Below are 12692 nucleotides of genomic sequence, written 5' to 3' on the forward strand. Positions count from 1 at the left end.
TGTCCTGGGTGTCCTTCAACCTCCAACCATCCCCACCGAGTCCGTCCTCCCCCGTCCCCCGTGACAGGTTCCCGGACAGCTGCCTTCCCCCCTGCTGTTAAAAATACTCTAGTCCCAGAACCTCCTGTCCTGCGCTGTCCTCTATGCCCCGAGCTGGACGTGTGATCCCAGGGGAGTGACCCCAGACTCTCCACCAGCAGACCCTTTGGGGGTCCGCTCCCCTGGGTGGGGAAAAGCCAGTGACCTTGCCAGCCAGCACTGGGGCAGTGGGGCCTTCTTTCCTGGGCCGGACCCCGGGGGCCGGGGAGGGGCCTCTGTGCCAGGTGGCCCTGGCCCGTCACATACGCCCCATCGGACCCCCCGCCCCAGCACAGGAAGCAGACCTGGGCCTCTGAAAACCGAGGCGGATGGCATGCGCCAGAGAGCAGGCACCCACGCCCTGCCCCTGTGCAGGACCCATCACCCCGGGTTTCTGCACTTAAGGAGCAGCCGCTAGGCTGTCACAGATGGCCCTCCCGGCCCTGCCCTTGAGATGCGCAGCATGCCCCGCTCAGCCACCACCTCGGCTGCGGCAGCCCCCCGCCGCAGGGCGGGCAGGCCTTCCCTGGTCGGAGCCAGCAGTGTAGGCCGTCCCCACGCGGGACCCAGGAGTGCAGCCCAGGAGTGGCCCCAAGCTCCGGCCAGCCAGGTGCTGGGCCTTGCAGGGCCCGTTGAGAGAGTCCCGCAGCCGGATGCAGGCGGGAGCAGACCATGGGAGCTCCTGGGGGCCACTCACACTGTGCCTGGGACCCCTTCTCTTCCCGAGAGTCACACCACCCTCTTCCCATCCCAGGCTGGCTGCTGGTGGGCCAAGGGCAGCGGGCGAGGCCAGGGTGCCCCAGAAAGCCCCGCGCTCTCGTCCCCGAGCCCCCTGTCCCAGCAGCACTGACCCCAGGCCTGGACACCCTAAAGAGCAGTGGGCGTCAAAGGCAGGGAGTGAAGCCGTGAGCGGAGGCCCTCTGCAATGGGACGTGCGGCCAGCCAGCAAGGCTGAGTCAGCACAAGCTGCTCTGACGGACGCCCAGCCGTTACCCTTTATGCTAAGGTGGCACAATTAATGCAATCGCGCTGGCCCCGCCCCCTCTGGCCACGCCCCTCCCGCTGGCCCCGCCCCCAACCCGTCCACCTTCTGTCCTGCAAACCCCTCCAGGCTCCATCTTTCTGGGCTATGCCTGGCCCTAAGGATTGCTCAGGTCCTCCCCGTGCTCATTTAGGCCGGGGCGGGGGGGATGGGGATGGGGATCTGCAAGTCAAGCACTGTTCAGTTTGATTGACAGGCTGCGGCACCTAAAACATCATCCTGCTGGTCAGCCTGATCATGCAGTTGCTCCTCGGTCCAGCCTTTCCCACATGAGCTAGGGTTTTCCGAGACATTCCTAATGCCCCCCACAGATGCTTTCAGCAGGGCCGCCCCCCCTTTGAAAACCTTGTGCAGGAAAATGCTTTCTTGCCTGTGGTGAGTGCGCCGTCCAACCAGAGAAACAAGCACACCCTCTTTGGAAGCAGATGCCACCTGGCTGCAGACACCGAAGAGAGTTTGTGGCCTACGCAGACACACGCACCTGGCACGACGGGGCCGCCCCCGCCCTCCCGACCCCCTGGCGCGCAGTGTGCCTGGATTTTGTGAGCCGTCGCCCGCAGGAGTGGAGCCACTTTGACGCGCTGAAATTAGGAGCGCCACGGTCCTCAGAGCTACCATTTGCACCTGCAGAACCTGGGCCTGCCGTCGGACTGCAAAGGTTTTCCAAGTGCTCCGGGAAACCCGGGGGCGTCCCTGCTCCAAGAGCTCAGAGAAAGGGGCACCGGCCTCCCCTCCCAGCCTCAAAGTCTCCCCACAGCCTCACAAAAGCACCTGGGTCCCCAAGTTGGCGAGCAAGTCCTACGAGGGTGGGGCTTTGACCCCCCCAGGCACACCCCAGACCCCGCTTCCTCTGAAAGAGTCCCGGAGCCCCCATGGCAGGCTCTCTGGGTGGCAGGCCCTCCAGGGAAGGCCCTCTGGGAGAGCACCACACGGTCCTGCCGGTCTCTCCTTTCCCCACAGAAAGACCCAACGACCCAACGCAGAAGCCACGCCTGCTCTGGGTTCCCTCTCCGGCTCCCCCCGGAGCCAAGAGCAGTAGCTTCATGGACAGAAAATTCCAGCCGCCCCCGGGGCTCCCACGGGGAGGCGTCCAAGTGCTGCCCGTTCTTATTTTGGCCAATCAAGAGACGGGTGGCAATTTACAGCTCTCTCCCTGCGAACTCCCTAGCTTTACTGCTCAGTCAAACCTAATTCCCAAACACTAATGCTTTTATTTAAACACCACATCCTGCAGTAAAGCCATAATGCACATTGGGATGCATCTGGGGGAAGAGCCGCATGTCTGCGGCCAGCCCTGGTGGCCATGTGCTCTGCTACTTCCCCCGCTGTGGCCGGAGCTGGAAGCATCGGGCAAAGATGACCTTCCCGGGGACGCTGGACACGTTCCCCTCTGGGCCCAGTGGCCGGAAGGAAGGCAGTGCCCAAGGACAATCCTACCTCCCAGCTATGGGTGCCGTTGGAGCGGCCCTCAACTACAGTCAACCCCCTGGGAGCTGGGAGCCACGGGCGAGCTTGGAACTGCCTGTGTCTGCCTGTCCCCAGGCTCCTGGGCGGGACCTCAGTGGCTCAGGGATCCTGTCTGCCCCCAGACCCAGTGCTTCCAGCAGCTGGAGGAGGCGGCCTGCTTGCCCGCCCATCCCTGTCCCACCCCCAACACGAGAGCCGCCTTCCTGCCAAAGGTCAGGGTGTGGGAGGGGCTGGGGCACCTGCCATGGCCCAGGCCAGCAATGCCAAGGACGCCCAGAAAAGCAGAGATGACACATGCATTGGAAAAATAGCCCTGAGCCTGAGGCGGACGTGCCCTGGGCAGACACACTGGCCTCACCCCACATCGAGGGCCAGAAACCGGCCCAGGTGCCCTCCCACAGCAGCCCAGCCCTTCCGCCCTCTGCCTCACTGGAGAAGGACCAGCACAGTGGAGACCAGATAGAGCATCTGTCTTCATCTCCTGGCCATCACGGTCCCGCCGTGGGGCCCACGGGACCCCAGCCCTGCCTCTGCTCCCAGCCAGGACCTGGACGGGGGCAGAGCAGGCAGCAGGGCTCCGGGCTCCTACCCGCGGCTGTCACACTAAGCAGGCCAGGGAGACCTCGCCAGCCTTCACAGCAAACACGGCAAAGAGCAGCGTGGGGCTCGGGCTGGTGTGGGGGTGGGGGGCAGGACCAGGTGGGGAGGCGGACTCAGGGCCGGCCACACTCAGCCCCCATGGTCTCTGTCAGGGTGCCCTTGGGGTCCGGGGCTCGGGTGTCTCAGAGGCAGGAGTGGGGGCCTGGGGCTGCAGGTATCTCTGACCCCGCTGCTGCCCTGGGCCTGACCCTAAGAGGCTGAACCGCATGGCACCCTCACCTCTGCCTCACAGTGCAGCCCCTGGGAGCCAGGGAGGTGTGTTTCCCCTGAGGGGCATCCCTACGTGGCTGCAGGAGCCCCTTCCCTCTTTCCTTTCCTTGCCTGGCCTGGCTCCCTGACCCTTTGGGGACACGCAGATTTCCTTGTGCCTGGGAGCAGCTTTCTGCCCCTGCTGCACAAACAACCCTTTCTACTGGCGAATGACCCCTTTGAGGGTGTCTGGAAGTGAGGCCCCCGAGCCACGGGCACCCTACGTTCCCAAGCCCAGGCCCCCCGCCCTGGCCCCCCCAGCCCCTGCGCTGGACCCCACGCCTGCCACGGGGCCACCTTCCCTCTGCCGCAGTCAGCACGTTGAATATTTAATGTCTGACGAACGCCTCCACCTGCTGACACAGGCAAAGTGACAGAACAATGCCGGTAGGGGACAGGGCCGTCCACTGATGCCCCGGCAGCCTGCCACAGAGGCCCTCGCCCCAGCCACAGCTGCCTGCCCGGCTGGCTGACTGTCTGTCTCTCCGCCGGGCGACCCTGCGGGTGAGAGTTCCCCACCTGAAATACATACTTCTTTACATTCCATAGCTCCGCAGGTCCATATGGGCATATAAAGAAGTATGTTCCCCAAGCGGGTAGTTCAGTCTGGATGGCTACGCAGGCTTGGGGAAGGGGACCCACCAAGGCCGTGGGGCTTCTGCCTGGATGCACACCCTGGAGCCCTCTGTGTGCGTGGGGCCGGCACGCCGTGCCCTCCAGCTCTGCCCAGCGAGCCTGGCCTCTGTGCCCACTCCATCCCGCTCTCTGTGCTCCCAAGCGCACGCACACACCGTTAGGAAGGGCAGAAGCAGACAGCCCGCTCCACCGTCTCAAGAATCCCTTCACTCGCCCCACAGTTATCTGGTTTTGCGTCAGTGGAACAAGAAAAGCAAGGACCCAGGCTGCCACCTCCCACCCTCACCCCGGAGAAAGATGTGCCGTTTCCTCTCAGAGACGTGCCGAGCCTCAGCCAGCACCCTCCCTCTCCATCTGGGCACCTTGTCCCAGCCAAGTGCACAGGGAGGCCGGAGCGAAGGCACCGCAGCTCAGAAGGAGCCCACCATGAGTGATGGGGGGCAGGGTGGCCAGAGCCCACGGGGAGCCCAGCACCACACGCCATAAGCCCAGATGGGTGCGCCAGGAGACCCAAGCAGCGGACAGGCCTTACCTGGGCAGCTGGCAGCTTCCTGGGCAGGTCCCTGGTGGTTCTGCCTCCCAGGAACCAGAGCCCTCGCGGGCAGGGCTCAGTCATGCCTCTGTCTTTGAAGACACGTGTGACAGGTGGATGCTGCATCTCCAGAGGGTGGCTGGGAGCGACTGGGAGGTGGTCCTTGCCTCCACCAGCCCCTTCTGCTCTTGGGCCTGGCTGGGTGGGGGACTAGAGCCAGCTCCTTCTTCCCCTCTCCGGCCACCTCCTCCCCCTCCGGCTCTCTCCCTCCCTGCTTCGCCCTCTCCCTCCCCTCTGCACCCCTGACATGTTGCCACCTCTGCCGTGGCCGCCTGAAAAGATGCTCGCACCAGCGGGCGGCTCCACCGAGCACTGCCACCCGGCCAGCGACGCGGCCCAGGCACACCTGGCTCTCTGTGGCCCACGCCCGGCCTCCACCCGGCCTCCACCCGGCCTCCACCCGGCCTCCACCCAGACTGATCAATACCAATTTACAGGCAAACGCAGGGGCCGCCTTCCTGTTGATGAATTTCCCGGTGCTCACCGGCTTCTAATGAACCCGTTAAAGAGGGTTAAGTAAACTTAGCAAGTGGCAAGCTAAGCGCTTTGGAACACTTAATTATAGCGATACTGTTTTTCACTGCATTTCAGAATTTGCCTGTGATGGAGAAGAAGCCCCTCTTCCCCACCAACTTCTCCGGCCACCCCGAATCCGGGAGTCGGAACCACGGAGAGTCTGACAGGGAGCAGTGTGGCCTCCGGGACAGGTGCCCGCCATTGGAGGGCCCACCACCCCCAGCCTGGGCCCAGGGGCATCAGGAGCGCACGGGCAGAGGTCTCGCCATGGCCAGGGTGAGGCCCGCGGCTGAGCGGTGGGATGCTGAAGAAGGGCCTCATGCGTTGCTGGGTGCCTGCAGAGGGAGACAGCAGGGGACACGCTTGCTGGGGTCAGCAGCCGGGCTGGGCACAGACACAGAGAACCCGGGCCCAGGGTCCTGCTATGGCTGCACAAGGCCCTGGGCCTGAGCACACTTCCAGTTCCATCAGCAAGACAAGGCCTAGGGCGACCCTGCGCGCCCCTCCCACCGGGCAGCCCACCTGTCCTGCACAGACCGGCCCGGAGGGGTGTCCGGACGCTGCCACCCCAGGGCAGGGCCATGTCTCCGCAGAGCCTAGAGCGTGCAATTTCTCAAATCCCTGGGCTGGGGCTACAGCACCCAGCGCGGCCGGGCTAGAGTTTTCTGTGGGGATGTGTGATCTGGGCTCCAAGAAGCACCCCACCAAAAGGAATGAGCCACTCTGCAGAGAGATCCTGAAGAGCGATGTCCCATTTTCGTGTGGCTGCCGTTATTTATCATCTTCAGGTAGCCGGAATAAAAAGGGCAACCGGGATGCCCCCCACGTCCCCCTGCGCCCCTGGAATGTGCCCGCTAGAGACCCTCACATGAGAACGGGAGTCTGGCACCTAAATCTCCCTGCCCCCTTCTGACAAATGAGGCCTCAGAGGCCCTGCTCAGGCCTGGGACCCTCCCCACTCCCCCACCCCAGCCTTCACACAGGCCGAGTCTGGAGCTCAGGGGAAGGTCGGGGGCTGCAAAGGGCAGGAGGGGCAGCCCAGGTCCAGCCAGAGCCCTGGGAGCCTCTGCCCCACACAAGCAGGAACGCCGGCTACTTTTCAAACAGTTTTCCGTCCTGGCAGGTCAAGAGCAGCCGCCTCCAAGGGACCCCATGGGGGTGGGGGGTGGCAGCAAGCTGGCACTGTGCCCCCACTCACCGAGCGCTCTCCACTTATGACCCCCCCAGCCCCCGGCTGTGTGGAGGTCATGCTCCCTCCAAGAGACGCCCCGGCTGCTCCCCACCCCCCACCCCATCCCCCACCGAGCCCCCCCCAGTCCCCGCCCAGCCCCGTGGTGCGCACCGAGCACAGGGACCCTCCCGACCCCGGCGGGGGACCTCGAGAACTACAAAAGTCCAGAGTCCCGACCCGGGACAGACCTGGGGCAGCCACACAGTGCCGGCTTGGGACCCCCTGCCCCAGCATCGCCACGGTTAATGCTGCAAGTTCCAAGGTAAGTTTAACCACACTCCCAGCGCAGCGCTTTGTGCCCTGGGGCAGGTTAACGGCGCCCTCCCCCAGCCCCCATGGCCCCCACCCCAGCACCAGGACCCCCCATCCACCCCGGGCATCTGGAGGCAGCCGCTTCCTTGCAAAATGCCCGCATGTCAAAGTTCGTGCATCCCGGTTGGACGCGCCCTCCGGCCTGCTGGCTGCTGGCTCTGCAGTTTTCCAAATGCGGACGGAGCCACGAGCCGCGAGAAAACTCCAAAGCACCCCCGCTGGAGCCACGCGGCCGGCGCCACGGCTCCCACCCACCAGCAGGCACACCCCCGCCGCTGCGGCCGGCAAGTTTGTGGGGCCGTCCGGGCAGGCTGAGCAGGACTCACCGCGGAGCCCCTCCGGCCGGGCTGGTGGCAGCAGCAGCAGCGGGCGCAGGGTCGCGGCTCCCGGTACGATGCGCCCGCGTGGCTCCCAGGGAGATGCTGCAGCTGCACCAGCACCATCCACCTTCTCCCGGAGCCAATCGCGAATGCAGGGGTGGGGGAGGCCAGAGCTCCCGACGCGTCCGCACTTGGGGGTGGGGGGCAGGCGAAGAGAAAGAAGACACCGCGCACCCCCTCCGCACCCTGCCCTTCCCCCAGCCCTCCCGCAGCAGTGCAGACTTAGCAGGAAGGGAGATCTTGAGAGGAGAGAGGGAGGGAGAGGGGGAGGGAGGGAGGGACCAGAGGCGATGCAGAGTTACCGAGGAACCACCTCGAGCCGTGCACCTTGAGCCCCTCCCTGCTCTGGGCTGTGCCTGCAGACGCTCCCGCACCCCCAGCCGGGTCAGTGCAAGGTAGAGGTCAGGGCGGAACAAAAGGGGACGGTCCTGCGGGGGTGCGGGCTCACACATGCACACGGCCCATCGCCGAGACACGCGCGGGCGGGGGAGGGGAGGGGAAGGGAGGGGAGGGCTGACCCGAGGGGCCGGAGCGGGCGTGGGGGCCCCCCTCGGGTCAGGAGCCGGCCTCACCTTTGCAGTCCTTATATACCCGGCCAAGCATCCCAAACACGCGGCCCCGGCCAAGTGGCCCCCTCGGGCTGTGCTCCCTGACCATATTTAGTCAAGCAGGGGAAAAAATAGCGTGTCAGCTGGGCCTCGGCTGGCCGGCCACCGGGAACAGGGTGGGAGCGCCAGCGCCATTGACGGCCGGTCCTGGGCCTGAGCGGCTCCCCGCGGCCCCCTCCGGCCCCTCCCCATGGGCCTCCCACCGGCTGTCCCTGCCCTGCCATCCCCCCTGCTATTTTTAGCACAGCCCAGTACAGAGGAGCCTCGGCAGCCCTCCCAGGACACACAGCCTGTTCCTAGGGGTGCCCTGGGGAGACCCAGGCAGCGCCCAGGGCTCGGGCTGGGCGGGGAGGCCTGCCACCTCCTCCCTGCTCTTGGCCTCCAGGGACTGGGCCCCACCCAGGCCACCTAGGACCCCACTCGGTGCCCTTCTGCCCAGAATGGGGGCCCAGACGAGGTGACGACAGAGCCACCGGGGTTTCCGGAGGCTCCCAAGCCAGCTCTGAGAAATGAGGACCACAGGTCACCTTGGACAGCAAGCCAGGCCACCAGGCTTGCCACAGTCTCCCCCAGGCCTGCAACCAGGGGGCATGCGTGAGCGGGAGACCCTGGTCCTCACACTGGCTACGCTCTCCGAGCGCCCCCAGCCTGGGGTCACGCCGCAATGATGTCATGGATATGTGCTGGGCACGGCCTGCAGGGGCCTGTCCTCACGGGGCCTGGACGTGGAGGCCGACGTCCCCCACCACTGTGTGAGCCGCGTGGGAGCCCCCAGGACGCAGGACGGGGCACCGCAATGGTAGGGGTGCAGGCCCCACACGGGGAGGCAGGGGCACCGCCGGCCTCACTGTCCGTGGAGTCCCAGCCACTAGAGTGTAAGCAGCAAGATGCCCTATTGTTCCAGAAAGCCATTTCATGAACCTCCCCTCCTCCCGTGCCTCGAAGGCCCGGCCCAGCTGCAGGTGTGGGGAAGGGCTGTCTATGCCCCTCAGAGCAGGCTCCCATGTGCCCGATCCCCTCATGAGGATCCAGAGCTGCAGGATCCCGGGATACGGGGTGCCATGGGGATCCCCACGTAGGGCGCAGGGGAGGGGAGGGATGGGATGACTGGCCAGCGGTGGCCGTGCGGCCTGGGAGATTGGGCCGCAGCGTTCGGGGCCAGCACTCCTGGGAAGGTCTGAGGGTCTGGGAGGCCAAAGTGGGAGACAGTTGGACCCTGCTCGCAGGCCCACTGGCCCAGCTGAAGGGTCCTGGGTTCACCCCAGGGAGGTGGGGACCCTGCGAGGTTTCAAGCTGGGCGGTCCAGGTGCTTTCCCGAAACCAGACAGACACTTGGCCCCTGACCGCGAGGGAGGGTCTGCACTGCCCTGTCCACTCTGTGGGCAGCTGGTGGGCAGGGGAGGGCGCCCAGAGCTTGGGCAAGGAGGTCAGGTCAAGGCTGGGCCTGCAGGTGGGCGGAGTCAGGCGGTGGGCGTGTGGCCTGTCCCCCAGAAAGGCTCTTGTTAGTGATGCTCCAAGGTGGTGAGGGTGGGGGAGAGAGTGTGGAGCAGACCCTGTCATAAATCACCTCGGTAATCACCCTCATAATGGCAGCCCGGCACTCACAGACAAGGGTGGGGACCCAGGGCCGCCTCTTCCCAGGAGAAGGGCTGGTTGGGTGGCCAGTCCTCAGGGGTCCCCGAGGCCTCAAGGACAAAGCCAGAGGACAGAGCACTCTGTTCATTTATCCGCAACACCAGCATTTCCGGGTATTCCAGGAGCTTCTGTGCGGATGTTGTGTTGATCTTTAAAGCATCACTAAGAGGTGGGCCTCCTACCATCCCCGCTCCGTGAGGAGGAGCAGCTCGGAGGGAGCAGACTCGCCCGAGGTCGCAGGGCGGGGGCAGTGCCGGGCAGTGGCCGCCTGTGTGGCTGCTGCCCAGGCCCCTGCCGTCCTCCAGAGCCCCTTGCCAGGGCAGTCAAGACAGATCCAGTGTCCCCGGCCTTGGATGCTGACGGAACCCCGCCCCAGGGAGACCGCCAAATGTCGTAGAGACTGGGAAGGTGGCCAAGCCCCCACCCGGGCCCTCGTCCCAGGCGTCCTCAGAAAGGTGGCAGGTGATGTGATGCCTCTTCGCGTGCGTGGCCGAATCCGGCCCTGAATGCCTGCCTCCCTCGTCCATTCACCAGCAGGGGCACGGGAGGAGTCTCACACCCGCCGGGGCACGGAGTCAGGCCAGGCACCAGCTGGGGGAAGGCTCCTGCACGTGCAAATGCGCTGTCCCCCCCAACTGGGCCGCCTGGCGCGTGTGGCAGCTGAGGTCTCGAAACGGGGCTCGTGAGACTGCAGACCCGAACCTTGGATTTGATTTGATCATTTCGGTGTCGGTAGCCTCGTCCGAGCCGCCGCTGCCATGTGGGGCGTGGGGAGGAGGGGTGCAGAATCAGGGGAGCTGCGCTCACACCCCTGCGTGGGGAAGAGCTCCAGAAGGAGAAGTCGGGGGAAGGGAGGGGTGGGGCCTGGCTGGCGGTGTAGGTCAGAGGTCAGGGGAGGCTTCTGTGGGGCCCAGAGGAGCCCCCAGGCCTGGCAGGGCCAGGGACAGCGAGGCGGCCCCAGCACGACAGCAGGCCAGCCGATGGTGGGGCCCCCGTGGTGGGGTGCCGCCGGCTGGGGGCTGCGGTGCGGGGGCGAGAGGCACTGGGACTCTGGCCCAGCAGTTCTGCCGATGGAGCGGAGGCGGCTGCAGAGAAGGTGGAAGTCAGGGCAGTGGACCCCCGGAGGATAGGGTGCTTCTCCTGGGAGCGAGAAGGGGGTGTTGCAGGGGAGAGGCTGGGGGGCTCCGCCCTAATGGGAGGGCCTAGCAGATGCCCTTGCTGGAGCCGGAGGCTGGTGCGGGGTGGGGGGTGGGGGGCATGAGGAACGATTTCCCTGCTCAGAGGCTGTTGCAGATCCCAGAGGGGGTCCCCAGGAGACAGCCTGGGGGTGGGGAGCAGGCCTTGCTGAGGGGCCTCTTGCCCCTTGAGCTGAGTGGAGGGCCGAGTGGTCACTGGAGCTCGGCGGTTTCCTGGAAGCTCGAGGACAGTAATGGAGCCGAGAGTGCCCCCGGGAGCAGTGCTTCTGACTGAGAGCTTTTCCTGGAGCGCCATCCCTGGGGGCGCCGGCCAGGCCAGGGCCGGGTGGGGGGCAGCCCTCACGTGCCTCCCACCTCATCTTCCAGCCTGAAGAGAGGGGGGTGCAGCCCCCAGGAAGGCCCCGCCAAGTGACCCCTTGGGGTGGAGGAGGGTGCCACAGGGCTGGGAGAGGCAGCTCTCCAACTCTCAGAGCCTCAGCTTCCCCATCTGTCAAGTGGGGCCGTGGCCTGTGGGCGCTGGTGGAGGCCTCCGTGGGGGGCGGGAGGGTGGGGGCTGATGCTGTGGGGTTAGTTCAGGAAAGGCCCCCACACAGGACTATTCTATCCCCCACCTTCCCATCTTCACCATGCAGAGGATCTACTGAAGGAATGAATGAGTGAGTCAATCATTCAGTCAACCGGTCAATCGTTGGATCGACCACAAGACAGCTGGGGCAGTGGATGGGTCTTGTTTGGAGGGGGCAGGGGCAAGGCAGGGCCAGGGCCCTCGGAGGGTCAGGCCACAGTCAGAGGTGGGGGCTGCCCTCACCCCTGCCTCGGTGCCCCTCTTCCCAGCGCTGCGCTGACAGCAAAACCTGGCTCCTGGTCACTTCACTCTTCCACGAATCTTTAAATGAAACAAAATCTAGGTTTTATTTTGAAATTTGGTTGTACTTTCAGACCGTAGCCGACACAGTCTCTGTTCAGACAAGCCCGGCTCACCCGCCGTGACGATGGGCAGGGGACTTGCACTGATGTCCCCCCGAGAAGACCCACAGACAGCCAACGACCCCACGAGACGTCAGCAGGGAAGGGCAGTCCAAGCCCGCGGCGAGAAGCCCTCTCACACCCGCCGGGCCGGCTGTTAAAACCAGAAAATAACAAGTGTTGGCGAAGATGTGGCGAAATCGGAACCTCGGGCGCGAGCCTTGGCCACAGCGGCTGTGGAAAGTGGTCTGCAGTTCCTCCCACAGCGACACCCACAAACCCAGCACCCCACGCCAGGCAGGAGCGCGAAGAAACCCAACAAGGACTCGCACACTCACGGCGCCCCTGCGCATGGGGGCTGCAGACGGACAAGCCCGCCCACAGACAGGAACCGGACCTCTGACGCGGGCTGCAGCGTGGAAGCAGCAAGAAGACGCGAGAAGCCGGCCCAAGGTGCCCGGCGCGGCGATGCCTTCCCACAAGGCGTCCGGAACACACCGCGCAACACACCACGCAGGGAGGGCTTCTCAGGTGCGGGAGGGGATGCAGACTGGCCCCTTCACGGAGGCCGGCCTCCTCGGGGGTGGGGAGGGGTTAGAAAGTTCCGGAATGAGAGAGGTGGTCACAGCCCAACGCCGCATGTGCTGAACGCCACTGAGTTGTTCACTTTAAAGGGGCTGGTTTTGGGTCAGGTGACTTTCCCGTCAACAAAAACACAACAAAGATACGTGGGTCCCAGGGTCAGCCGCACCCCATCTCCCCAGTGACCCCACACCCTGGGTAGGGCGAGGGCTGAGTTCCTGCTCCCCTGGGTCCCCGAATGGGAGGAGAGCATAGCCACTGGCGTGACCCCAACTTCTCCTCTCCCAACACCCCTCCCGTGAAAGAATAAACGTGTGTTTTTTTAACCACTAAACGTGTGGCCATGTGTTCTCACGGCCGCAGGAAGCCCACCCCCCTGTATCCTTCCATCCAGGCCTGGACGAGGATGGAGCCAGCGCCGAGGACGAGCAAGCTGGGGGCAATCGTGAGGTGCCTTTCCCCAAGAGACGCCCACGCAGTCCTCCAGGAGACCAGGGCCAGCTGCTGCGGGTCAGGAGGACCGCCAGGCTGGGGAGGGGGGC

At 65.3% G+C, this 12692-nt stretch overlaps 1 protein-coding gene and 1 long non-coding RNA gene across 10 annotated transcripts in view; one reads left to right on the forward strand and one right to left on the reverse strand.

Annotated features, from left to right (window-relative positions):
- LOC115937809 (uncharacterized) overlaps positions 1 to 7705 on the reverse strand; it is a 49579-nt gene extending 41874 nt beyond the window's left edge. For 7 of the 8 annotated variants that reach the window (XR_014149018.1, XR_014149017.1, XR_014149016.1 and 4 more), the window contains exons 1-2: positions 7110 to 7385; positions 4665 to 5575 (exon numbers count right to left, since the gene is read on the reverse strand). Coding sequence is in view for 1 of the 8 variants with exons in the window: in XM_081832463.1 (XP_081688589.1) it covers positions 7110 to 7615 (506 nt within the window). In the remaining 7 variants the exon portion in view is untranslated. Of the gene's footprint in view, positions 1 to 4664; positions 5576 to 7109 lie in introns of all 8 variants that reach the window. The other variant, XM_081832463.1, reaches the window with a different exon arrangement.
- LOC115937810 (uncharacterized) lies at positions 7455 to 12484 on the forward strand. 2 transcript variants are annotated; one of them, XR_004073034.2, is made up of 2 exons: positions 7455 to 7547; positions 11542 to 12484. It is a non-coding gene; the product is annotated as an uncharacterized LOC115937810 (long non-coding RNA). The 2 variants fall into 2 exon arrangements; XR_014149022.1 differs by having other exon boundaries at positions 7470 to 7558.
- Positions 12485 to 12692: the final 208 nt, after the last annotated feature.

The sequence above is a fragment of the Leptonychotes weddellii genome, chromosome 10, assembly GCF_054177405.1.
Source record: "Leptonychotes weddellii isolate Sample4059 chromosome 10, ASM5417740v2, whole genome shotgun sequence".
Lineage (NCBI taxonomy): Eukaryota > Metazoa > Chordata > Mammalia > Carnivora > Phocidae > Leptonychotes > Leptonychotes weddellii.